A 26879-nucleotide genomic window follows, 5' to 3' on the forward strand; every position below is an offset into this window, starting at 1 on the left:
TAGAACTTTGTTCCTCGAATTCCATCTGCAAAACTTTAATGTTATCGCTACCAGAGTTTGCCTCCCATTCAAAAACCTATTATCTGATCTGTAAAATACTGAAGCTGGAGACTATGTAAGCAGGGTGCTACTTATGACTCAAGATCCTCTCATAATTGCATATTCTTTCCCACAGAGAATCATTTGCTCCTTGGTGGCTCATGGTCCCTCATTCTTGCCCTTTACACCTACATTACTGGTAACCGTGTTGGAAAATCATCTTACAGAATTGCAAAATGCGTAATTTAAATTGGCAGATACTTTCACATTGTTAATCTTCAATAAACACGAGGTGAAATAAATAAGACATTTTCATACTGAAAACACAACAGGTTTAATTCATACGTTATTCACATTTTTTTTATGTACAGCATATACAAAAATGAATACAAGATTAGTCTAACTACCAAGGAGCCAGGTGGCAGACCTCATTATAACACAAAAATGGTCCATCAACTACCCAAGGAAGTGTCAGAGCTTTCTCTAGTGGTTTTGTTCACTTGATATCAATTCTAATTAAAACTTCATCATCTTTTTCACCTAGTCTCCTACTACTCAACCTAAAACTAGAGCACAATCTCACAAAGTGACCTCCTTAACACAGCAAATAAATAGCTGCCATGGAAACTAGGGCTGTGCTGACTGATGTTAACAAACCTACAGGGCTGGAAGCACTCTGTAGGCTAACAGCCAATTATCTAAACATGGCCAACATGATCTTTCCTGATGATGAACTTCTTGCAGCTCTCAAACGAGGTTAAATTCTGCAAAGCAATTTAAAAACTAGAAAGCAAAGAGCCTTAGTACACCTAATCAATGACAGATTGAAAAATACAGATGTCATAGCAGGAAAAAAAGGACTGCCCAAACTGATAGAATAAAATAATCAAAATATTAAAGATTTAACATTGAAATATGAACTAGTTTGAATAATTTAAGTTCAATGATCTTTTAGTACACATTTTAAAAAAATGCCTGCACAGCCCTAATGAAAACAACTTTTTATCTCTTCAATGCTAAGGACATCACATCCAAAGGCATCAAGATAAATAATTCCCAATTGTTCCAAATCCAAAAGTCATTCTGTTTATACAAAATACTGACTTTTCAAGGATCACTAAAATACAATCACAATCTTATCTTTCAGAAACTGAATATACAAAGCACGTTTCAAAATATTTCCAGAGGCAAAGAATACAAATAACTATTAATCATACATATATGGTTGCAATTCTGCCTGCAAAACGTCATCAGGAAATGTACATAAGGCCTCCCGTAAAATGTACATCTATAATGTAGTGTTACAACCGCATGTTCAAATAAAAATTTGACAATATCATACATACTTCCACTTACTAAGGTAGACAATTCCAAAATACAGTACTTTTCTGTACAAAAAGGATTTCACTTTTGAGATGGAAAGTAAGTTTGGTTTCCATGGTAACTGGATGCCTTGATCTATTCCTTTCAATTTTGACTATGCACAACTTTTACTTAGACAAGGAAACATTACGATTGTAAATTTTTCAAAAATTACCATATGAACAGAATCTCAATACCTACAATTATAAACAAAACATACTGTCCTAATAGATAAAAAGCTAGTTCTTTTTTTTAAGCCATATAAAGATACAATTTTAAAAAAATCACTCTTGATTTAAAGAAATTTACATTATACAACACTCTGCGAGGGAAGGGGAGCAAGTTAGTGAATGTACATTAAGATGCAAACTTTGTTTTCTGAAGGGTAAAAGACATCTTAACATTTACAGCATCAGGTTTACAAATGTACAATTTTACAACCAAACTATGCATTACTACCAAGTTAGCCAAGCTTGTGATTAAACATTGAAATCGCAGGTTCTCTTTTGTTTTCAAATTGTAAACTTACATCTATAAATTGCAAGTCCACACATATACACTATGTATTTAGAAGTAAAATCAGTTTCATTTTTTTTTTACATGCGTTATGTTGGGCTACCAAGACCAGTCTTCAATGATTCCCTAATTTTCAAATATGCCCAAGATTTCTATTTTTTTTTTAAGTTGAAAAAGTAAAAATAAAACTGCCACACGTTCATAAACTTCCTTATATTAGGTATTCAAAAATACAAATTCCCTCAAATCTTTGCAAAATAGACTGAAAAGCCAAATTTTGTTTAGAAAAAAAAATCAACTTTTCAGACAATTTGTATATTTAGGTTATGTGCATCATAATGATTCCTTAACTGCCACCTTGTCCAATGGTTAAATACATATGTATATACATCACTTCTATACATTGCTGAAATAGAAAAGCAGGGCAGTGTTCATCTCAAAAAATAAAACCCTATTGAGTATCGACATCTCCATAGTAAACATCAGGAGTAACATTACATATCAGCCTGTCATTTAAGCACTTCCCTGAATTACATCAAATTTCAACATACCAAAACCATGCGTAGTGCTATTTAAATATTGGTGTCAACAAGCATCTTGCTGAAGCACAATTTAACTTTATCCCATTTCCATTATTTGATTAATGTAGTATTCTAATCAGCAATTTCTCCTAAAGGTTAAACTAATCCACTGGGCCTGAGAATTTTGTTACACAGGATGTATTCAAAATTACCAGAATTTGAAGTTAATCTAGAGAAATTTAAAATTCTTTATAAAATAAAAGCAAATGATCTCGCAAGATATAATTTACAACATACACAATTTTGTTCAATACAATTATGTTAAATTTATATATTCTGTATTTTACCCAAGTTTTCCCTTAACCTGCCAGCAAGAAGAAACCAGATGCATACAGACTCAGGACTTGGATGCTGGTTGCAATTGATTGGTAAAATATACAATTTACAATTAATAGAAGGAATCAATAAAAAAAAGAATGCAACAATAAAATGTTAATTTGTCTTTCCACCATTAAGGCCTGTTTCATTTGGCACACCAAATATTTAAGTAGCACAGGTTCCAATATTTCTTGTGTAAATCAAATTTACAGAATTCCATTTTGTGGTCCTCCAATTGGCCCCAGATCAGTGCTATTCTTCATGTAATACTTTTCCAGTTTGGCTAAGATGTGTTTTCCATAAGTGTATTTCCGTAAGGTTGTAATATGGGGACGAATCTGTATGTAAACAAAACAAACATTCCAGATATCTTTTTAAGTGACTCATAAAATTGATAGGAACATTTTACTTCAACAATTAGTGCCCACTATAGAACAGCGTTCATATTTCCCCTATTTGTTCATGTTAGAAGAGATAGAGCTACAAGTCCAAGTATTTGAATTGCATCTTTTAATTTACCAATACCTGAAAAGAAGAAAATATACTTTTTTTATTTACCAAGAGTAAAATAAAGTCATAGAGGTGTACAGCATGGAAACAGGCCCTTTGGCCCAATTCTTCCATGCAGACCCAGATGTAATACAAGTGCTAGAGGAACTCAGTGGGTCAGGCAGCATCTATGGAGTGAAATGGACAGTCAACGTTTCAGGTCGAAACCCCTCATCTGGACTGGAAAGAGGGAGATGGCCAGTAACCAAAAAGATGGAGGGAAGGGGTGGAGCAAGAACTAGCAGGTGATAGGTGGATCCAGGTGAGGGGGTGATAGGCAGATGAGGGCAGGAATGATGTCAGAAGCTGGGACGTGATAGGTGGAAGCGACAAAGGGCTAAAGATGATGGAATCTGATAGGAGAGGGCAGTGGAGCATGGGAGGTGGGGAGGGGATCCAGTGGGAGGAGAGTGTGGGTGATGGGCAGATGGGGGCCAGTTGGATCAGGAGGAGAGAGAAAAGGGACGGGGAGGGGGGAGGGGAAAGAGACGGTTACCGGAAGTTTAAGAATTTGATGTTCACGAATACGAGGTGCCGTTCCTCTAATTTTCATTTGGTTGTGACTTGGCAGTGGAGGAGACTGTGGACGGACATGTGTGAATGGGGTGGAAATGAAATGGCTGGCCACTAAGGGATCCTGGCTGGCACAGCAGACGGAGCCAAGGTGCTTAACAAAGCCTGATCCAACTGGCCCCCATCTGCCCATCACCCCACACACTCCCCCCACTGGTTCCCCTCCCCACCTCCCTCCCTTTATTCCATACTCTACCATCCTATTATATGCCATCATCTTCAGCCCTTTGTCACTTCCATCCATCTCCTCCCAGCTCCTGATATTATTCCTGCCCTTATCTATCACCCCCTCCCCTGGATCCACCCATCACTCACCAGCTCTTGCACTGATCAAACTTCCGGTAACCGTCTCTTTCCCCTCCCCCCTCCCCGTCCCTTTTCTCCTACATTTACTTCTTTCTCTCTCCTCCTGATCCAACTGGCCCCCATCTGCCCATCACCCACACTCTCCTCCCACCGGTTCCCCTCCCCACCTCCTATGCTCCACTGCCCTCTCCTATCAGATTCCATCATCTTCAGCCTTTTGTCACTTCCACCTATCACCTCCCAGCTTCTGACATCATTCCTGCCCTCATCTGCCTATCACCCCCTCACCTGGATCCACCTATCACCTGCTAGTTCTTGCTCCACCCCTTCCCTCCATCTTTTTTGTTACTGGCCATCTTCTCTTTTCTTTCCAGTCCAGATGAAGGGTCTCGACCTGAAACATTGACTGTTCATTTTCCTCCATAGATGCTGCCTGACCTGCTGAATTCCTCCAGCACTTTGTGTTGCTCTAGATTCCAGCATCTTGTGTCTCCATGCAGACCCAGGTCCCTTCCTGAGCTAGTCGCATGTGCCTACATTGGGCTCATATCCCTTGAGTTCAAAACAATGCAAGGCTTTGAAAATCTCCAGCTTTTCCATTTAAATGGAATAGTGTCATCTTACTAAGTTTTAATTGCAAAATACACAGCTACATATTTTAAAATATTGTCTGTGAGCAGACAGTAATAATCTTTTTGCTTATAGTCATTGATAGAGTCATAATTATAGAGCATGGAAAGGGGCCATTTGGCTCACTGAGTCTGCGCTAACCATCAAGCACCCATTTACACTCACCTAAGACTGATCCTGCTTTATTCTCCCCACACTCCCATTAACTTTCCCTAAGATTCTACCACTCACCTATACACTAGGAGCAACTTATAGTGGTCAATTAAACTAACAACCTGCATGTCTTTGGGATGTGAGAAAAAACTTGAGCACCTGGTGGAAACCCAAAGTCACAGGTAGAACATGCAAACTCCACACAGACAGCACTAGAGATCAGGAATGAATCAGGGTATCACCACACATATATTTATTACTTAATTGATGAGTTGTACATTAAATAGTAATCAATATTTGAATTATCAAATGTATCAATAAAATTTACCTTGTGCATGATGATTTTTCGCTGAGCTGGTTCTGCTACATCAATCATCTTCTGAACCACATAGTTAGCATATTGATCTTTCATCATTGTGTATAAGGCACTATGAGGGCCATCATTCTGGCAGCAGATCTCATCGATCAATAAAGCACGTTCAGCACGAGAGGCATGGGTGACACACTTTTCAACGACATTGCTAGGAAAAAAAAGTCGTTAGATCGTGTTCAGTACTCTAAACAAAAAAATTTTCATTTTCAAATTTTGTTGTGCAGAGTGGTGGGGAGAAGGATCTTTAATGAAAGACAATAGTAGAACCTAGGATGTGCTTATAATATTTTTTGGTGGTTTGCATTCTTACAAAAATATTACACTTTATTTACATCTAATTATTTTGCTCAAATGTGCTACTTAATGCATCTCGAAAAAGACAAAAGTAGATGGGAATATTTTTCTACTACTATTATTAATTAGTCTGGAAGTATACATTTACATGAAATACAAATTCTTATACCTGGCAAACTTATGCTGACTTAGAGCAAGAACCTTTCCCCTTATTTCAGCAACGATCTTACTCTTATCTTCAGGGCGTCCATGCTCCAAAACATGCTGGATGACATAATTTCCATACTGATCCTAATTAAACAAACAATAAAGGAGTTTACAAATAAATTCAGAGAAACTTCCTGCTCGTACAAGGTTAATTTCTTTTGACATTTTCTGCATCAATATACACATACAATTCAATAGTGTTTTGTTACAAGCATTTTGTTAGATTGGTTGTTAAATTTTGGTTCCCTCTAATGCTAAGTGGTATAGTAAACTGGAAAAAGCCTTAAATGAAAGTAATGATTCCCAGCTTAAAAAATTGAGTTGATTTAATTTACTGCAGCATACAGACAGATGCATTAAAGTAGTAAACAAACTGCGTGCTTGCTGACATTCTTTAATTTGACAGTATGTGACAGATATGGGGACATGCATTTAAACAAGAGATGGAGACAAAAGACAGCAGATGCTGGAATATGGAGCAAAAAACAAATGCTGGAGGAACTCAGTGGGTGGATGTTTCTGGTTGAACCCCTTCGTCTGGACTCCAGATGAAAAGTCTCGACCTGAAACATTAACTGTCCATTTTCTTCCTTCCCAGATGCTGCCTGACCCGCTGAATTCCTCCCGTAGCTTGTTTTATGCATTTAAGAAATGCAGGTGCATAATTGGGCTAGCAATAAGTACTTTTCAAAGTAGGGCAACCCTCTGCCATGCAATTCTAACTTGTACAGTGTATGCTGACTATTGGTCTTCAGAGGAAGCTGGACTAGTCCCTAGCTAGAGTGAAGACAGGAGGGTTTGCTTATAATAATTCAGAGTCTACTCTAGTTGGTATGTTCATTAGTTAGCAAAAAAAATTCAGTAATCTGTCTGACCAGAATCATTTAAAGTCACAATTTTTCAAACTTGCCAAAATGAAATACCAAAAAATATAATACATTTCAGAAAGCTGTACTTGCAACAACATTTTAGGACTAACCAAAGAAAACCTGTTTTTTTTCCCCGTTTCTTTAACATTCCCTAATTTCCTTTTATTTTGTTTCCCTGGAGAATTCTATCTAATGACCTTAAAATACTATTTTCTTTGCTTTATGTCATCTATGTAAATGATCTACACTTCATTTGCCATTACCCCAGTTAATAATAAAGAAAAATTCTGTCTCATACCAGAAAAATTCTGGTAGCAAATTAAAAGTTACATACATACCAGTGACATAACCATAAGTACTTGCTGGAGCTGAAAGTAGTTGAAGTGGATAAATGTTTACAACTCATTACCTGCCTTTTGTTTTATATACAATATAAACTATATATTTCTTTCTAAAATTGTTTACTTTCTTAAAAGATGGCTGACATTGTGTCATAGTGTTTACTGTGCATGAGTAAGGAAACAGATTGCAATTAAAGACAATGGATATATGTTAGTGGTGATAAGTAGTGCACGTTAAAAAGTGCAATACATACATTTTCCCTTAAATGCAGATATGATTAAATGCTCAAATCAAAATATGATCAAGTCAAATGACAAAATTTAAGTGATTAAATATCAAGTTGAATACAGCCGCAGGATTGCCATTCTTAAATGTATTAGAATTTGATTAGAATTGAAGGTGGTGATCCTCAAAGCACTGAATGAAGTAACATCCCAGAAAAACAGCCATTTTTAGCCATCTATTAATCAATGACCTTAAATGGGCCAAAGTGTCAAATCTGATAGCAAAACCATGGTAATGATCCCAGAATTCTTTGTAAAAGAAATAGAATGATGTTTTGTCTGCAAATTTGTAGCCTTGTCAATAATGAGAGGGTGTAGATATGACTAAATTCATGCATTCTTTGTTTTCATGTGTTACCTGTTCTCCTTACCTGCACTAACTGTTCAGTGTGCTGATGTAGTTCCTCTAAGATTGGAAGCGTCTGCTCAGGTGTGCAGTGCTCTAAAATACGCTGGATAACTCGACAACCATAAGGATGCGTTGACAACACAAATACCTAGAATAAATGACAAAATCACTGTAAAATTCTTCAAACTTGTCTCCAACATGTCTTGCTTCCTCAGAATCTGACAAGATTTTTCTTTTGGTAAAAAGTTTTAAGATGTGGGGCGGTGGATAGTGAGGGTAGAGCAATACAAGACACTCTTTTCAGAAAGGCAAGGGTGAAGCAATGTGGATATTTCTGACATGAGCATTAGGATTTAAAAATTCTCCAATTATGCATAAGTGCTGCTGTAGATCACTACCATTTCACATGACTAATCTAAACCATTAGATATTTGGTCAGAAATTTCACTCCTCTTCCTGCAATAAGCAGAACAATCATACACTTTATTGGATAAAATTGGAATCAAAAACAAACTATGTAAAAGCTCTGTTAGCAAAGCTGTTCAATAAAACTACATTTGATGATAAATGACAAATATCCTCACTACAAACAATAAGATTGGGTTGATTCTTATTACTGTGTTTGGAACAGAGTTAGGGACCCACAATATCAAATCTTCAGTGTGAATGAGAAGCTCAAGCCTTATCAGATGGCAACACTTAAGGGATGTATAAATGTTGCATGTAGTAACAGAAACTCCCATTTCATTATTAGTATTTGGACACATCCATGCTTTGGACCACCTTAACAAAATGCCCATGGGTGGAGAAACTCTGAAGTTATAGCAGGTGCCCAACATTTATCTCAGATAAGTAATTTTGAATAAGTCTTCAAGCTCAGCTGGGTGTGAATTGGTTCTGGAAGCTATTAAGTCAATGATTCTGACAGCAAACCAGAAAATCAAAATATTGTAGAAACTGGAAATAAAATAAAAAATAAAATGGTGGAAGCATTTGGATAGTCAGGCAACAGATGGACCTTTCCGGGTTTAGAGAGAGAGATGGGTGATTCACCTGAAATCAAGTTAATTGACAGATCACTTTTGAATAATGGAATCCTCACCTTCAACTGTTGGGGGCACTGGGGCAGAAGCGGTGAACAAACTTTCATTGGAAATAGTGTTTTGACAATTTATTTTAATCAACATAATGCATGCTTATAATTATGGTGACACCAAAATTTACTGAACTTTTGCCATAAGACATACTTATTAAAACATTTCTTCTAAAGCTGTGGTAATTTCTCAACTTAAACAATTGTAACCATTGATATTTCACATCTTTGGTATGATGATGTTGGCTTACTGGTCCTTCCAATGTGTTCCAGGCCAAGACATCAATCACACTCCATGACATTAGATCTTCTTGTGCAAGGTAAACTTGATTTTGAATTTATCAAGCCACAGATAAAGAGAATGCACTCATTAAGATCCTCAAAGGATAAGTGCAAAGGCTCTAGCCACAATCTTCCAATCCTCCTTGGACATGGGGATAGAGTCAGAGCAGTGGAGGATTGAAATTGTTGCACTCCAATTTAAAAAAAGGGGTATGGGTAAACCTGGCAATTGTACAGCAGTCACTCTAATGTCAGCAGTGGGAAAACCTTTAGTCACAAGAATGCAGGGTAAAATTAATTAATCTGGAAAAATATGGGCTAACAAACAAAAGTCAGTGCAAATTTGTTATATGGACTGGCACTTGACACACTTTCACATAACACATTTAAGCAAAATTAAAATCTACATAATTAAGAAAATGATGGCAGCATGAATACAATGTTAGTTAAAGGACAGAATCAGCAAATGGTTTGTCAGACTCGGAAGGTAGTAATCCCCAGGAGTCAATATTAGGACCAATGTTGACTTTGATATATAATTGATAACCTCAAACAGTAAAAGAAGTCATAATTTCAAATTTCATGAATGATACAAAACTCAGAAATAGAGGAAATGCTGAGGAGATTAGAAGTTCACCAATAAAATAGGCTAATACATTGTCAATGAAATGTAACTCAAAGGGTGAAAATGATATACCTAATTTAGGTGACAAAAAGTGTTATAAGCTGAAGAATCAGGGAGCATTTCATTCACAAATATCAGAAGGTGGCCGTGGAAGGGCTTAAAGTGGGTAAGAATTTTAATACCAAGATGTTGCTTAACCAGTAGCAGTATGGGATATGCTAAGAGCTAGTACATATGCAGCAAAAGGATGGATTTAAATTTACCGAGAGTAGTGTGATAGAACTTAAATCAGGGAATAATCAAGGAATAATCAAGCAATTAGACATCTACAGGAAAGGTTTGGGTGCTAACTTCAGAAAATGAACACAGAGGGATAAAACTAGCCAACGTTAAGGAGGTAAGAGTAGGTTGAATTAGTGATGACAATGACATGTAGTCCAAAGCTCAACTTTGTGTCAAATATGACACCAAAATTACAAAGTTCAGTTTCAGACAAATGCCAGGAAAACTATCTGGAAAATATTCATGACAAAGATTAAAGACAATGGCTTTCAGTAGAAGTTGACATTGATCTCCTTACAGCAGAGGTTAAGGGTTGAAAGAGAAGTTCTAAACCTTAAGTATATGGTTTGATGAAGAAAATAAGAATTAGTTTCTAGTGACAGCAGTCAATTACCAGTGGACATAGTTAATATGACTGCTGAGGAATCAGCTGTTTTGCAAATAAACTTTTGTGATCTGAGATGTATTAAAAAAAATTGGTAGGAGACTTAAATGACTATCAAAACAAAAAATATTATCGGGGCAAGGGCAGGGAAGAGGATTAACTACATAGCTCCACCAAAGAGAGACCAACTGGAATGCAAGTCGTAAGTCATCAAGCCAAGGAGATCAGAATAGGAAAAGCTGCAATATGTAGTGCTGAGACTATTTAGCTTCTTTAAGCATGTTATCAATTTGTTTAAATTATTTGTACATCATGAGATACAAGGAATTTTTGTAGTGATTTTATTCAAATGGATTTAAAGTGAATTTTTTCTCCAGTTTTAACTTGACTAAATTTTAATTAATCAATTAATTGGTGTCTTTTATACATTATTAGCTCATCAACTTGTTAAATATTTTGGTAAATACATTTGTTCTGCAGATCTCAACTACATATACATATAATCAAAAGACACACCCCCCCCCCCCCCCCCCCCCCCCCCACCACCCTGGACATACTCTCTTCCCCGCCCCAATCGGGCAAGGTACAAAAGCCTGAAAGCACATACCACCAGGCTCAAAGACAGCTTCTATCCCGATGTTATAAAACTACTGAATTGTTCCCTTGTATGACAAGAATAAACTCTTGACCTCACAATCTACCTTTTTATGGCCTTGTACATTATTATCTGCCTACACTGCACTTTCTCTGTAACTATAACACTTTATTCTGCATTCTGTTATTGTTTTCCCTTGTACTACCTCAATGCACTGATGTGATGAAATGATCTGTATGGATGGCATGCAAAACAAAGTTTTTCACTGTACCTCGGTACGTGTGACAATAATAAACCAATTTACCAATTTTACCAATTTATATCTGAGAATCTTAATTCAATTATGCCAAGTTTTTTTTTGTTTTGTGTAATAGTCAAATATGGAGGTAAAAACACACTTCTTTTACACATATATATGCCTGACTGCAGCCACCTCAGAACTGGAGTAGAAGTCATCCTCAGCCCAAAGCAATTAAGCAAGAAGAAATGTTTGTCTTCAGTAAGAATTGTCTTGCAATGATTTTTTTTAAAGGAACTAGTCTGGCTGGTTTGTCTGTTTAGCATTTTGTGAACTTAAACAATGGCTTGATCAAACAAGTTGACGTTATTACCATATAACATCACATCAATACAGTCAAGTAGAACAAAATAGGCTGACAACAGTTTATTCACAGTTTAACAATCATGGAAGTAAGTAAAAAAAACCCTGAAATCATTTCCTACAGTCAAGATTTCAGTGCACACAGAAAATACTCAATTGAGGATATTTTTTTAATTGAATCTTTGGTTAAATATTTATAATTAACCACAATTGCAACAAAAATACAGTCTGATTATCTGAATTATATTTGGATCTTTAGAAATTCCACTAAAATAAATGCTTGATAAAAGAATAGCTTGCGTAGCTGGAAAAAATGGTACAGGATACAATTTTTCTTCACAATGGAAAAATGCAGGTTCTTAAATTGTCAAAAAGCTTCTTTATTTAATGCCATTGTTGAGCTTAAAAGAACTCTGCCTCAGTATTACCTGTACTTACATTGCCAGTTAAATAATCCACTGAGATCACAAAAAGTAATTCAAGTGCCAAGCATAATATTGTCAGATTATTTCCTAATTTTACAAAAAATGTATTTTTGGTATTTTCACTTGTTGAGAATGCATATTAAAAACTTGTGAACTTTCTCCCCATGTTCCATTGTTCTCTTAAAATAACAGGCAAAATAGCAATGCACTCACTTCATTATCTTAGTTTTTTTCTCAGTTGGTGAGGTTCCAAACTGGAATTGCCATTTTGTAAAATTGACTACTTTAGGTGTTAGTTTAAGGAGTTCTTTAATTGCATCAGTTTTGGCACTCACCACATGTCAGTATTATATCTCCTGGGGCAAGGTACAAGAACAAAACAAAATAAAGTACCTTACTTGATATGGTTATCTTTGCTCTTATTTTATTGGTCATAATGCAACAAAAGTAACTGCTCACCTGTCCTTTAAAAGCATCAATAATGAACTGGAGTGACTGTGGCTGCACACACTCAATGCACTTTTGAACAACGTGGTTTCCATTTTGGTCCTTAACACATTTTAAAACGTGTCCATCCAATTCCTTTACCATATCATTCTGCAATGAGAAGAGCACCATTAAAAATAAAACTTAATTTATGAGAAAAATACTGCAATATTAGTATCTGTGCACCAATGATTATCCAAGTTTTAATTATATAAAAAAACTGTTCAAACTTACAATTACCTGCTGGTCTGCTGAAATGGATTCTAAAGCCTTCTGAATAACACGACAACCATACATCTGGAGAGCCAAGGGTAAAACATGCCCTCGGATGCGTTGGGCTAAAGCTAGCTTCTGATCCAAACTTCCAAACTGAAAAAATTGAAACAAACTCATAAGTTTCAAGTCAAGCGACATATGAATCCAGCATCTCAAAGGCTACAAAATGTGAGAGAGCACACGCATGCGAGAGAGAGAAGCAGAGTGGAAATCATGAGCCAGAAATTAAGTAATGGTATTTGACTAAATAATTTAAAGTGTGTAAAACAGTTTGCACTGAGCATTAATTGAACACTGCTGGGCACCGGGGTGCTGGCGATTGGGTGCCAAGGGAAATCAATATTCCCAATATATTTTCTTGTAAAAGTACCATAAGTTGTTCAAAGCTGAAGCAATTTCACAACTAAACATATTTAACAAAGAATTTTATCGTTCTTATAGGCCTTGGAATAAAACCATACAGAAGGGAAGATCAAAGTTACCATAATTTTTTCTTTTTATGCCTTTAGCTTGTCTAAACTCCTTCATATCTAATTTAGAATATCTTAATTACATAAACAGAAAAAAGGAAAAAAATCAATTTAACATCTAAAATTACAAATTCACTAACTTCTTACAGAATCAGCTAATGCACTGCCAGCTATGTGGGATGCAGTGGAGATGCATGTTTCCTACACCACAAAGTTATGGTGGAAATTATTTTTTATTTTATACATAACATATATAAAACACACAAAATAAAAATATAAAGAGATTTTATTTTTATATATATGTACATAAAAGGGAAAAGACAAATGAGACCAGTGAATAACAGGGGAACAAATGTAACCTCACTACTTAAGAAAAGGGGAAAGAGAACAAATAGGGAACTACTGTCCTGTTAGCTGAATGTCAGTAGCGGTGAAAATGCTGGAATCTATGATCAAGGATGTAATAAAAGTGTATAGGATTGAGCAGAGTCAATATGGATTTATGAAATAACAATCACTTATAACAATAACATCTGTTAAGAGTTCTTCGAGGTTGTCACTAGTAGAATAAAGAGAAAACCAGTGGATGTTGGGTATTAGGATTTTCTGAAGGCTTTCTATCAAATCCCGCAGAAGTGGTGGGTCTGCAAGATTACAGCAATAGATCTGGAGGTAATATATGGACCAAAATGAAAATTAGTTATTGGACAGAAGACAGAGTGGGACTATACAGATCTTTTTCAGCTTGGCAGATTGTGACCACTGGGATAACATGGGGATTGGTGCTTGTTTCACACCTATTCATGATCTATATCAACAATTAGGCTGAGGGAAAGAAATATAATATTTCCAAATTTGCTGAAGATACTAACAAAGGTTTAAAAAAAAAGTAATGTTTGTTAAACGATGAGAGACTGGGTAGTGCTGATGTTCACAGGGACCTAGGTATGCATACAAGTCAATATACTGATGCAACAAGCAGTTAGGAGGGCAAACGGTAATGATAAGCTTTATTCCAAAAGGACTTCATTACTGGAGTAAAGAAGTCTGATTCCAATTATATAGGGCTTTGGTGATTCTGCACCAGGAATATGGTGTAGAGTTCTTCCCTTCTTCCCCAAGAAAGGAAGCATTTTCCAAAGAGGGAGCATAGCGAAGATTCAATATACTGCTTCCAGGAATTGTTTTCTGTAAGAGATTGAATAGATTTGGCCTGTATTCTCTGGAAGTTTAGAAGAACGAGAGGAGATCTCATTTCTTATAGAGCTCAGCAGGTTAGATGCAGTGAGAACGTCCCTAGGATCAGGGACCCAGTTTGAGGAAAAGCAGAAGCCATCTAGGACAGTTTAAGAAAAAATTCTTCATTCAACTGGTGGTGGAACTTTGAAATTCTCTACCCTGGCTTAGTCAATGTGTAAAACAAAGATTATTAGATTTCTGGTCATTGAAGGAATTTAGGGACCCAGAATAGGGCTGAAAAATGTCACTAAGATGAAAAAAAAATCAGCTATGATCTTGATAATGGCAGAGAAGGCTCAAAAGGGCCAGATTGCCAACTCTTGCCCGTTTGTGTTCCTAGCACACCCAAATCCTCACAACACAACAACTAATTAAAGCAGCCATTATATTAAGACAATTTTCACATAAGCTTCAGAAAATATGCCTACCTCGAAGAATTTCTGTATTACATAATTTCCAAACACATCAGTCATCAATTGATATGCTGCTTGAAGGATTTCACTAAAAACCATCTGGCGTTCTGCAGGCGTAGCTCGCTCCAATTTTTGCTGGATGAATCTGTCAGACAAACACCCCCCAAAAAAATGTAATTGGCTATATGCTAACAGCACTGTAATATCCATTTTTGTTCAAAATATTTCATCAGGCAAGTGAGTAGAGTTCCTTATATAACTTTGATCCTCAAGTTAATTGTTTACAGAAGTCCACACCCTTTTGCTGTCAAAGGTGAGATGGCATTTTTAGAAGGCAAGGTCTTATCATAAACAATAGGAAATCTTCCTCCTCAGTGGCAGTAAGAGGATGTCTCAGAAATATAAAATATGTACATTCCTGAATAAACAGTGCACTGATGCCAAAGGATCTAGGGGAAAACTGTGCAAATCACTGAAGTAGTTGCACAAATTAAAAGAAACTAACAAATATGGAGCAAACACAGTGAGTAAAAGCCTGAGACTATAGTCCATTTAGGCCACCGAACAGTTGGTAGAAGAGTTATATTTACTCAAGTGGTTAGGTTCTGGAATGCACTAACAGTGAAAGTAATGGAAGCAGATTCAATTTAGTATTCAAAGTGAACTGACTAAATATCCACAGGAATATGTAAGGTTATTGGGAGACGGTAGGAGAACGGAACTAGCTGGATTGCTCTTGCATACAAGCATTGCGGACACAAAAAGCCAAATAGCCTCCCCCCGTGCTGTAACCATTGTGATTTCTTTGATGACACTAAACTTGTAGAAATAATCATTATGCTACAAACATTAATCAATATCATTAAACTTAAGAACATATGCCCACTTTAAAACAAAATCCACGAATCAGTTTTACCTAGACCCATGTTGGTCCTGGGAGAATTCAACTATGTGGCCAACCAGGTCACGTAGCTGAAGATTAGGAAAACGGTTATTTCTAAAGTCCTCCAGCAGCCTACTACGACCTGAAGGCATGATATCAGATCTGCTGTAGCGAAGACGTGAGGGAGGAAACAGCTGGCTGCTAGAGCTGAACAGACTTGTTGAACCAATTCCACTACGACTTTTAGCTTCAGCACCTGGTGCTGCAGAAATGAATCGACCGCTGCCATTTGTCAGTCCGCCTGCAATGAAAATATATGATGAACCTTACAAGACTGCCCAGGTTCTATATAACTGTTCAGCATGAAAGTTAGATTCCATTATTGTGAAACTTGAAACCATATCTTCAATTACAGCTTTTCTTCCTTTCCAAAACTTTGTCATATATACTACCAAAGAACTGAACTCTTCCTCGCCACTTTCACACACAAAAAATTGCAAATGGGACTACTCCATAGATCTAAGATCTATTAACTTTATAATTTGCTCATAACTATTTAAGACGTGCTTGAAGTTAGAGTCAAATCTATGTCAATTCAAAATGGAGTACTGGCAATACAACAAAACAGGCTTTGATTAACTATGTAAATAATATTCTAGCAATACATATGGTTTTATAATGAATGAGATGGTACCAGAAGTAAACAAGCATTCAATGCTAAACAGATCTGTCCCATCAGCTGTAGTGCAGATGTGCATACTGGGAAAGATTTTGTATTTGTGATTATCTTACCATACCAAAAGAAAATCTAGTTTTCTTTTTAAGAAGTTAGTCACTATACTTCTGCATTTTTCATTAGAATAGTTAAGTGGCCAGAAGGAAATACAAAGAAACTATTTTGTTAATTACTGATAATCGATCCTTTTTTTTCTTGTAAGCAAAAAGCTATAATGTCTTTGGCACATATACATAGCTGAAGGATTACTGCATTAAATAATAAGCTACCAACTTACTTGCAAAAGCATGATTAGAGACTAATCTATTTTGTACAGTAGGCAACTCTCAAAAAGACTTTTCTTCCGTGTAAGATTGAACAGAAGCACAAGACCAGCTCACAAGTTGGATGCAAATACTGAAAATTGAACATTAAACCAAATCATAGCAAACATACCGAGATGAAGAGTAGATGAAGATCCCTGGGAGGAAAGGGATGGAGGTGGTGTTAAAGAATGATTAGGAGTCTGGCTAGGGAGGGGCATGCCAATTGGACCAGGCGAGGAGGAGAATCCCAAGCTGCTGTAGAACTGCTGTCCAATAGGTGGCAGATTGCTGTTGGGCCGTTTGTATAGGTCAGAGCCAGTAGACAATGAATCTCTTCTAGATACACTGCTGCTTCCAGAACTGCCAACTGTAAAACCAGTGTTTTGGATACAAGATTAACAAATGCATTTACCAATTTTTTTTTATTGTCATTGACTGCTTAACCATAAAAATACATTATGAATCAAAAAGGAATGGCTGAGGTGATTAACAGCTGAATTACTATCTTCTGCTCTTGGCATCTTTCATGTCATTTCAATTATTTTGACTGATGTTCACAGGACTACAACAGAAGTACTTTCCAGAGGGAGAATTTTGACAAGCAGAGTATATTTTGCCAATTTAATTTCTTTAAGGTTATACTTTAAAGCAAGAAACACAAGTTTAAGGACAACTAAGTGAAGGAAAGCCTACAAAATAAATGAAAAGAGCATTTTTTTTTGGAAGTAGAAATGGCATAGATACAAAAGCGGGAATTATGTATAAATAACCTGTTAGAAATTTAAAAACCTAACAGAAAACTCCAATGCAACTGATAAATTGCTGGATTTTCAAGAAGCTTTTACCAGGTACCATATTGTCACTTAATAACTTAGGCAAAGAAACAAAATATATACTAAAATGGTGTCAAGTTTCAGTAATGAAAGTAAGATTTTTGAGGCATTTGGATCTTCAGGATAACTTAAATACCTGTTGGGTCAGACCTTGCTGTTGGGTCCAAATAGAATCGCTCATTTTTAGCCATTAAATCAGAGGTCTAGAACTTCCATGCATGCGCTGTCAAACACCGAATCTGTTAATTAGTGGCCTTCATCTTGCAGCAATCTTGCTGATTTGCCTCAGAATTTACAAATGGGGGGCTCACCTCTAGGACACCCCACCAGGTTAGACCTGGCACAGAATTTAAATAGGGATTTATTAGGAATAGTCAGCATGGCTTTGTCAAGGGCAGGTCCTGCCTTACGAGCCTGATCATGTTTAGTCACATCCTTAAAAAATTCATTGATGAAGGAAGAGCAGTAGATGTAGTGTATATGAATTTCAGCAAGGCATTTGATAAGGTATCCCATCCAAGGCTTATTGAGAAAGTAAGGAGGCATGGGATCCAAGGGGACATTGCATTGTGGATCCAGAACTGGCTTGCCCACAGAAGACAAAGAGTGGTTGTTGACAGGTCATATTCTGCATGGAGGTCGGTGACCAGTGGTGTGCCTCAGGGATCTGTTCTGGGACCCTTGCTCTTTGTGATTTTTATAAATGACCTGGATGAGGAAGTGGAGGGATGGGTTAGTTAGTTTGCTGATGACACAAAGGTTGGAGGTGTGGATAGTGTCAGAGGTTACAGCGGGACATAGATAGGATGCAAAACTGGGCTCGATAAATGTGAAGTGGTTCATTTTGGTAGGTCAAATATGATGGCAGAATATAGTATTAATGGTAAGACTCTTGGCAGTGTGGAGGATCTGAGGGATCTTGGGGTCCAAGTCCATGGGACGCTCAAAGCAGCTGCACAGGTTGACTCTGCATACGGTGTATTATCCTTCATCAATCGTGGAATTGAATTTAGGAGCTGAGAGATAATGTTGCAGCTATATAGGACCCTGGTCAGACCCCACTTGGAGTACTATGCTCAGTTCTGGTCACCTCACTACAGGAAGGATGTGGAAGCCATAGAAAGGGTGCAGAGGAGATTTACACAAGGATGTTGCCTAGATTGGGCAGCATGCCTTATGAAAACAGGTTGAGTGAACTTGGCCTTTTCACCTTGGAGCAACGGAGGATGAGAGGTGACCTGACAGAGGTGTATAAGACGATGAGAGGCATTGATTGTGTGGATAGTCAGAGGCTTTTTCCCAGGGCTGAAATGGTTGCCACAAGAGGACACAGGTTTAAGGTGCTGGGGAGTAGGTACAGAGGAGATGTCAGGGTTAAGTTTTTTTACTCAGAGAGCGGTGAGTGCGTGGAATGGGCTGCTGGCAACGGTGGTGGAGGCAGATACGATAGGGGCTTTTAAGAGACTTTTGGAATAGATACTTAGAAAAATAAAGGGCTATGGGTAAGCCTAGTAATTTCTAAGGTAGGGACATGTTCGGCACAGCTTCGTGGGCTGAAGTGCCTGAATTGTGCTGTAGGTTTTCTATGTTTCTATTTGTAAGGCTATGGATTAGTTGGTGAAGGGAAAGCACCCTTTACCGAGAGATATTTTTGTTGTTTTTTTTAAATACTAATTTTAAATTGTTTTCTAAATGTCACAAATATTTTTAAACTATTCAATTACTCTAGCAAAGTTGGACTCAAAACTTTGCTGACTGTCAAAGCTTTCAGAGTTGGTTTGCAATAGGAGCATGGTGCACTCCAGATCAAACCCCTGGAGCACAGGTTATGCTCTCCACCTCCAATTAGACAAGCAAACAGCTAATTTACTATTTTCCGTTATTTGACCCATGGACAATGAATTAAATATTTTTCTTAAGTGAAACTTTGGAAATCTAAGTGGTTGAATGTAGGTAAATGCAAGATTCAAAAGAAACATACAGTGTATTAAAAGTAAATAAAAACCAAAAAAAAATAGCCAATGCTGAATATCTTAAAAAACAGAACATGCTCAAAATACTCAGCAAGTCAGGTTGGACCTGTGGAGTGGGAAACATTTAATGATCTTGCATCAGAACAAGAAAGAACATGTTTGATTTCAATGTGATGTCACCACCGGACACAACTTCCCCTCAACTTCCAAAATTTCCAAGTGATAATTCTCTCTGTGACTATCTTCACGAACACCCTTTACCTGAAACTGCAAGGGATGTAACACCTGCCCTTTTACATCTTCCCTTTCAGCTGTCCAGATATCCAAACACTCCTTACATGTACTTCTTCCAATTGACTATACTGCCTTCAGTGCTCAAACGTTGAGACACCTCTACTCATTTCACAAGGGTGACCTTAAACTTCCAATTGTCTGTTACTTTAATTCTCTGCGTGGCTCCAACTTTAATTATGTTTCATGAAATAATCACCAATTTGGTGAAATGATACAATCCCAAGGCCAAAACCAATTGTAACCTTTTGTCCCAAACACCTCCCTTTGAAGGGAAAGTTCTGCATTTAGCTTCAAACTGTTCTGAGCTAGCCCAACATAAGCCCAAGGAACATCCCCTTAATGCCCGACTGCTACAGTTCACAGGATGCATCAATGAATTCAACAATTTCAGCTAACCAGCCTTTCCAGTTTGTATTTACAGAGTATTTCCAGTATCCTCTCTTACTTCAGGATTTCCAGCCACAGCAGTATCTCCTCCTAATTCCAACAGTTTTCTCTCCCCTCTTTTCTCTTACATTTGTCATAGGCAGATCGGCTGTGGTTAACAAACGTTCAAACCTTCTCTCAGCCAGCCAGCGCCACCACCATTTGAATCACCCAGTCCAATAATCTCCAGCCTATCAGAGCCATTTTCTTTGTCCCTCCACTGCTGACCCTTTTCTGCAACTTAAAACCAGTTTTATTTCTGATGAAAGATCATTGGCCTGAAGTCTCAACTCTAGAGGTTGTTGACGTGCTGACTATTCCCAGCATTTTCTGTTACTGTTTTATTCAAAGTAAATGCCATGCAGGTGCATAGACAACATGGTTAATACTGGCAAGTCTATGGCCAGTCAGCAAGATCTAAAAAAATCAATAGTTTCAAATGGAGATTTTGATGATTGTAGAGTCCTGTGTGCACATTCCAGTCCATGCCATTCTGACTGGCTAAATGTGCAAAAGATGTATTTGTCCTGGTTAGGATACAATGATTTCTGTCACCTGATTAGAAGAAAATTAAACCAGGCTATTGTTCTTTGGCAAAGACAATTCTATTTTTTGTCATTAAACAGATTCAAAAAATCAGTCAAAACTTGTGAACAAAACTTACAAAACTAAAAAAAAAACAATGGAAAGGCAGGAGGAACATGCTCTTCAAAATAAAAGACTCATGCACAAGGTTATTAGTGAGATCGCAAAGTCAAAAAATATTGAGTGGTCAAAAAATGTTGAGAAAGCAGGATGGTGGGGCTCAGATTAACAGAGGAAAGAACTACAAGTTTTTTTTGCCTTGCAAGAACACAACTATCCTCAATCTGCAATAATTTAAGGGTGCAGGATACAGGCAGACCTGGTAGTATAGCGGTTAGCATAACACTATTACAGCACCAGCGACCTGGGTTCAATTCTGGCCACTGTCTGTAAGGAGTTTGTACGTTCTCCCTGTGTTTGCGTGGGTTTCCTTCGGGTGCCTCCCACATTCCAAAGACGTACTGGTTAGGAAGTTGTGGACATGCTATGTTGGCGCCGGAAACATGGCGACACTTGTGGGCTGCCCCCAGAACACGCTACGCAAAAGATGTATGTCACTTTGTGTTTCAGTGTACATGTGACTAATAAAGATGTCTTATCTTATGATAGCTGTGAACCTGTTCAAGTCCCTTGCTTCAGGACAACTTTCTACTAGGTGCATTGTGTTCCTCCATCATTTTTTTGTACATGAGAATGTAATGAAAAACACATGTTTAATGCAAAACTTGAAATTAGCAAGCAGTAAAGAACAGAAATTTCATTAGTAAAATATTTGGTAAAACTCACATCCACAGTTATTAATCAAATGAAAACCATGTCAAAATCTACACACAGCTTGTGAATTTTTTTTCAGATGCAAAAACTCTGGTTTATCTGTATTTATGCACCCGGAATTCTCATGCAACTGCCAAAGAATTTTATTTCAAGTGTTATGCAAAATAAGTGTGAAAAGACATTTTTAGTTGATTTATGTTTATGTGCAAGGGCAGTGCAGTTGTAGGCTGATTAGCAGCAACATCCCCTTTGAAGATTTGGCACTTCCTATGAAAATGAGTAGTCATTCATTTATTTTTGCTGTATTTTACATTAATATTGTTTAGTCTTAAAATACAGAATTGTGTAAAACATTGTTATTTAAAAGGGTAAGGAAATAACATAGTTCTGCAATTTAAAGGTTTATGCATAGACTATTAATATGTGATGTACAGTGATATTTTTTGAGCAATTCTTACGCAATTGGCACCTTCCATTCCCCATGAATGCTGGATGGCTGAGCACACTGTATGCAGATTGTCCCTCTGTAGATGGATATGGATATCTGTTTAAATGATATATTTGCATTGTTTCTAATGACAAATATATTTTCACCTCAAATCAGTCTGAAAATGGTACAAATATTGATTATCATGCACAATTATTTAGCACCATTTTGCAGCAAACTGAACAGATGCCAATGAACAGAAGGTTGATTTTGTTATGCTGTGCCTGGCTGATGTAACTACTTGAACACAGTATGCCTGACTCTATGTAAATGCAAACATACTGATTACTTAGGTATTGTTTACCTGCTGATCCAAATCCTCCAAGTGCAGAGCCAATAGCAGCACCCAGCGAATTACTGCTCCCAAAACCAAGTGATGTGTTGCTCGGCTGGCCTGGCCCATGAGAGAATAGCGAGCTGCTCTGAGAACTATTTGAAAGGGAGCTACTGCCATAAAACGAGTTTGACTGTAAGTTGTTACTTTGTTGTTGCTGCTGCTGCTGTTGTGGTTGAGTTCCAATTGGACGGAAGAGACCATTTGCTGCTGCTGCTGCTAAACTGCTTGCTGTCCCATTAGCTGAAGCTGCCGCAGCTGTTTTAGCAAAATTACATTAAGAAATTAATGGCAAAACAGTAAGTGTTAAAATTGTTAAAACACTGAAATGTCACATTTATGAAAATGGCTCAATTGCAGTAGCAGATATCGACAAATTATTTAAAATACAAAATGATATAAAAAAAAATTGGAGAGAAAGCTATGTGAAGAATTATCTACAGTGAACTTTAACTTTCGCAGAACCTCCAGTTAAATTAGAAACCTAAATATGAGACCAGAAAATTAGTTTGGCAATCTCTCCCAAGTAGTAAATGAGATTCAGCATCTTTACTCTTTGGGTATTGTAAAACTGCAAGGTCATCTCTTAAAGCTCAGTAATTGGTGATCTATACATGTAGGAATAAAAAGCGAGACTACCCACCTTATAGGATCTTCCTCATTCTTCAAAGGAAAACACCCTCCATATATCAATAGGAGTAAGCCTCGGTTACCAATGGGAAAAATCAAAAGGGTGAAGGTCCTTGTGGATCATACCATGTTAAAGGTCTTTAAAAGGGACTTCACCCTAATGACCCACGGTGCCTGATTTTTTTTTACCCAAGAGAAGCAAAAGATTGGAAGATGGCCAAAATTATACAAAATACTCCTCCAAGAAGGGCAAAATGGACTTTTCTAGTGGAGGATGGTTCCTGTGGAAAATAAGGAGCATCCTACATAGCAAAGTTATTTCTTCCTCATTTCAGCATCCTCTACAAAAAAGAAAACATGAAACATGATAATATAATGAAATGTCCTTTGAAAAGGGTAGAAAAAGTAGCAATTATTGATCATTCATTCAGAAATACTGTCAATGGATACTGTTAGCAACCAGGCTAACCAAGTACTTGCATTATTTCAAAATTAAACAGCAAAATATCGCAAAACTTACTGCAGCTCACACTGTTGTACTACATTCTGGAATATCATGCAGTTTTAGACATAATGACCAGTCTTTGATAAATTGGACACGTTTCCAAGAAGAGTAAAACAAATGCTTTGGGATCAGACTTTGAACAACAATAAGAAATTGAATCTATATCCACCAGACATAAAATTCTAAAAAGGCGAAAATATGGCTGTGTCATTCAATTTAGTTCAGTGAGCACAAGTTAAATGAACCTTGATAAATTCTAGATAAAACAATTTAAATCCCCATCCAAGAGTGAATTATGTGGGTGAGTTGTATGCTTAACTTTGTGTTAAAGATTGAAACCTGTAAAACCAGTCAATCCTTTGCCCATGTCATTGTCAAGATTGCTGATCATTCACAACTAACTAAGAAAAGCTAACTTTTAACATGTTTTTAAAGATTTCTCAATTTTTCTTTCAAAAGTGACATCAACTAGAAATAGTTGATATGTTAAAAATAAATTGTTTGCCTATAGATTAAATGAACAAAACATCTCTCAACTATGATGAAAGAGTTTGATCTGTGTCTGTTTGTGAAGCCACAGACAAGGTGATAAGGATTGCAAACAATGCAGCTTGGAAGCAAGTGCGCGTGGCAAAGGTGATCAGACTTCCTTCAGCAACAGGATAAGAATACATAACAATTAGGTTATTGGGCAAGGGGACACAGTGGAAGGAATAGTATAAGTCACTGTGTTCCATGTTCTAATCCAAGGATGAATTGTTTGAAAATTCTCTGCATGGTGAAATGAAACAAGTTCACAAATGACCTAAGCTACGCTTCTTCTCATCTTAACTCCTCCTGGGAAATCCAAGAAATATGTGCAAAACACTTATTTATGGTTCAGATCATAAAGCTAATTTCACTGTTGGAATGCAAGCCCCCCTCAGACATTCAACTAGAAATAGATCATTTAGTCAAATTTCGATAAAAGCAATGATATTTTTACTTAGAGAATTTGCCAGTCAACTAACTTATGAAAAAATCTATGCCAAACCCAAATCTAGCTATACAGATACTTCCAATACATGTAATCAAATATTCCATGGAAACATGCGCTACTTAGGCCAAACTAAATGGAAAATGACCAGGCTTAAATACACGTACAGATGGAAGACAGTGAAGTTTAGTTCATCCATTTTAGACCACAGGGGCATCAAACAAAGTTATATATGATCTCCAGAAGTGGACTTTATTCATTTCTCATTTTGTGTTTTCTTAAGTTCTAACAATTTTATATATGAATTAAAAATCTAAGTAACAAAGTTTAATGGTGAGACAGCAGACTACACAAAGTATATCGGCACAAAGTTCAAACATAGTGTTTGAAGATTTACATTAAGTAACAATTTTAAAGCTGTTATATAAAATGACAGTATACAGTCAGCATAAGCATTAACCAATTTACTAACTAAACTTGATGGCCTTTGACACATCCATTGCCATGTTAGATTTTCGTTTAGTCACTGCAAGCTATAAGACTGATTCTAGTGACCACAAGTCAATGCATGGAGGTTAGTAAAATTTGCGCTTTAGACTAACCTTGTTTGTCAAAAATTGAAATTACATTTGAATTAGGCCAAGGTGAAATCAGCCATGATCTTACTGGAGGAAGCAGTAGGCTCAAGGGGCCATATGGCCTACTCCTATTTCCATTTCATATGTTCTTACGGTGACCTTGCATGTTTCACAGCACACAACTCATACTTACCGAGTGAGCAGTTCTTAGAATTCCATTAAAGTCTGAAAGCTATCAAGGATAGGGTATTTTGCATTTAATGTAGTTAGGGGTTTTAAAGGAAAAGATTACTTTAAGAACTGCCCTGCTGATTGGGAATTTCAAAAAGCAACATTAAGTTACATTTCAATGGGCATCCAACTTAATAAAGATCTGTTATTTGGAGCCACATTCAAACTGAAAGACCGCGGAAAATTAAAAACTTAAAAAGAATTAACTATAACACACAAATGGTTGGAATACAATTTCAGGAAATGGATAATAAGGAAAATATACAAAGCCTATTTAAGTTTGTGTTTGAGACACAAGAAACCATGTCCAATATCTTGATTTCAATGCATTTATCTTCTTTACCCATGGCTTGTTCCCACCAGAATGTGGCTAATGCTCTGAGGGAGAACTAATGGCAAAGTGTTTATTTATCATAAAAAAAAATTACATGGTGCCATGGTGTTCGTGTCAGTTGAAAAGGAGCTACCACCTTAATCCAAACCTCCAGCACGAGGCCCAGGGCCATTTTCAGGATTCGTCAAGAACACATCCAAATACTGTTTAAATGCAAATTGGGTTTCTGCCTCCAAAACCCATCAAGCTTCGAGTTCAACTTCTCATCTCCCTCAAATCCTTCTAAACAAATACCTTGAGTTCGCTGCCCCCTTAGTTTCTGACCTAAGGGAAAGAGGTTAGAATACAACAGTACAGCACAGGAACAGGCCCTTTGGCCCATGATGTTGTGCCGAACTAATTAAGCTAATAATGTGTAATTACACAAATCGCTTCTGCCTGCACATGGTCCAAATCCCTCCATTCTCTGCAAGTTGTTCCTATCTACTCTCTCGGCCATTCATACATTTTTACACTTCAATTGAGTTTCACTTCAGTCTCTTCTGTTCCAAATAAAGCAACACTAATTTATCCAATCTTTCTTCATAGATAAGATTTTCAGGACCTGGAAACATCTTTACAAATTGTTCCTGCACCTTCTCCAGCACAATCCCACTTTTCCTGTCATTTGGTGACCAGAAATGTACACAGTACTTGAGAGATTAGTACTTCAATGAATAAAATAATTTTACCCTAAAAAATTCAATGATCCTTAAAATATGGGGAAGGTTACCTATTGCCCAGAAATGGGTAGGTTTTAAAATTAACTGGATTTCTTAAAAAATTAACCTCCCTTGCTTTCCCAAACAAGGGAGACAGACAACAATTAGTATGCAAAACTGAGGCAACCTGCCACAGTATTCAACAAGTAATAACAACAAAATAACTGAGAAGTTCTAGTTGGCTTATTTTTATTACAGGCCACCATGAATACTGTAAGTTGCACTCATCTGGACCATCTGATATTTGAGATAACACATAATGGATTTAAATTGTTAAAAAGGCATGTGCCAATGATTCCACAGACCCGAGGCTGCAA

The 26879-nt window shown here is 37.0% G+C and overlaps 1 protein-coding gene across 1 annotated transcript in view; it reads right to left on the reverse strand.

Annotated features, from left to right (window-relative positions):
* Nucleotides 1–348: 348 nt before the first annotated feature.
* LOC127574859 (pumilio homolog 2-like) overlaps nt 349–26879 on the reverse strand; it is a 91600-nt gene continuing 65069 nt past the window's right edge. The window contains 10 exon segments of the mRNA XM_052024309.1: nt 349–3154; nt 5356–5548; nt 5864–5985; nt 7768–7893; nt 12493–12630; nt 12760–12888; nt 14933–15062; nt 15834–16101; nt 16972–17208; nt 22518–22805. Of these exon segments, the coding sequence (XP_051880269.1) occupies nt 3023–3154; nt 5356–5548; nt 5864–5985; nt 7768–7893; nt 12493–12630; nt 12760–12888; nt 14933–15062; nt 15834–16101; nt 16972–17208; nt 22518–22805 (1763 nt within the window). The 3' untranslated portion in view covers nt 349–3022.

Source organism: Pristis pectinata, chromosome 10, assembly GCF_009764475.1.
Source record: "Pristis pectinata isolate sPriPec2 chromosome 10, sPriPec2.1.pri, whole genome shotgun sequence".
In the NCBI taxonomy this organism is placed as follows: Eukaryota; Metazoa; Chordata; class Chondrichthyes; order Rhinopristiformes; family Pristidae; genus Pristis; species Pristis pectinata.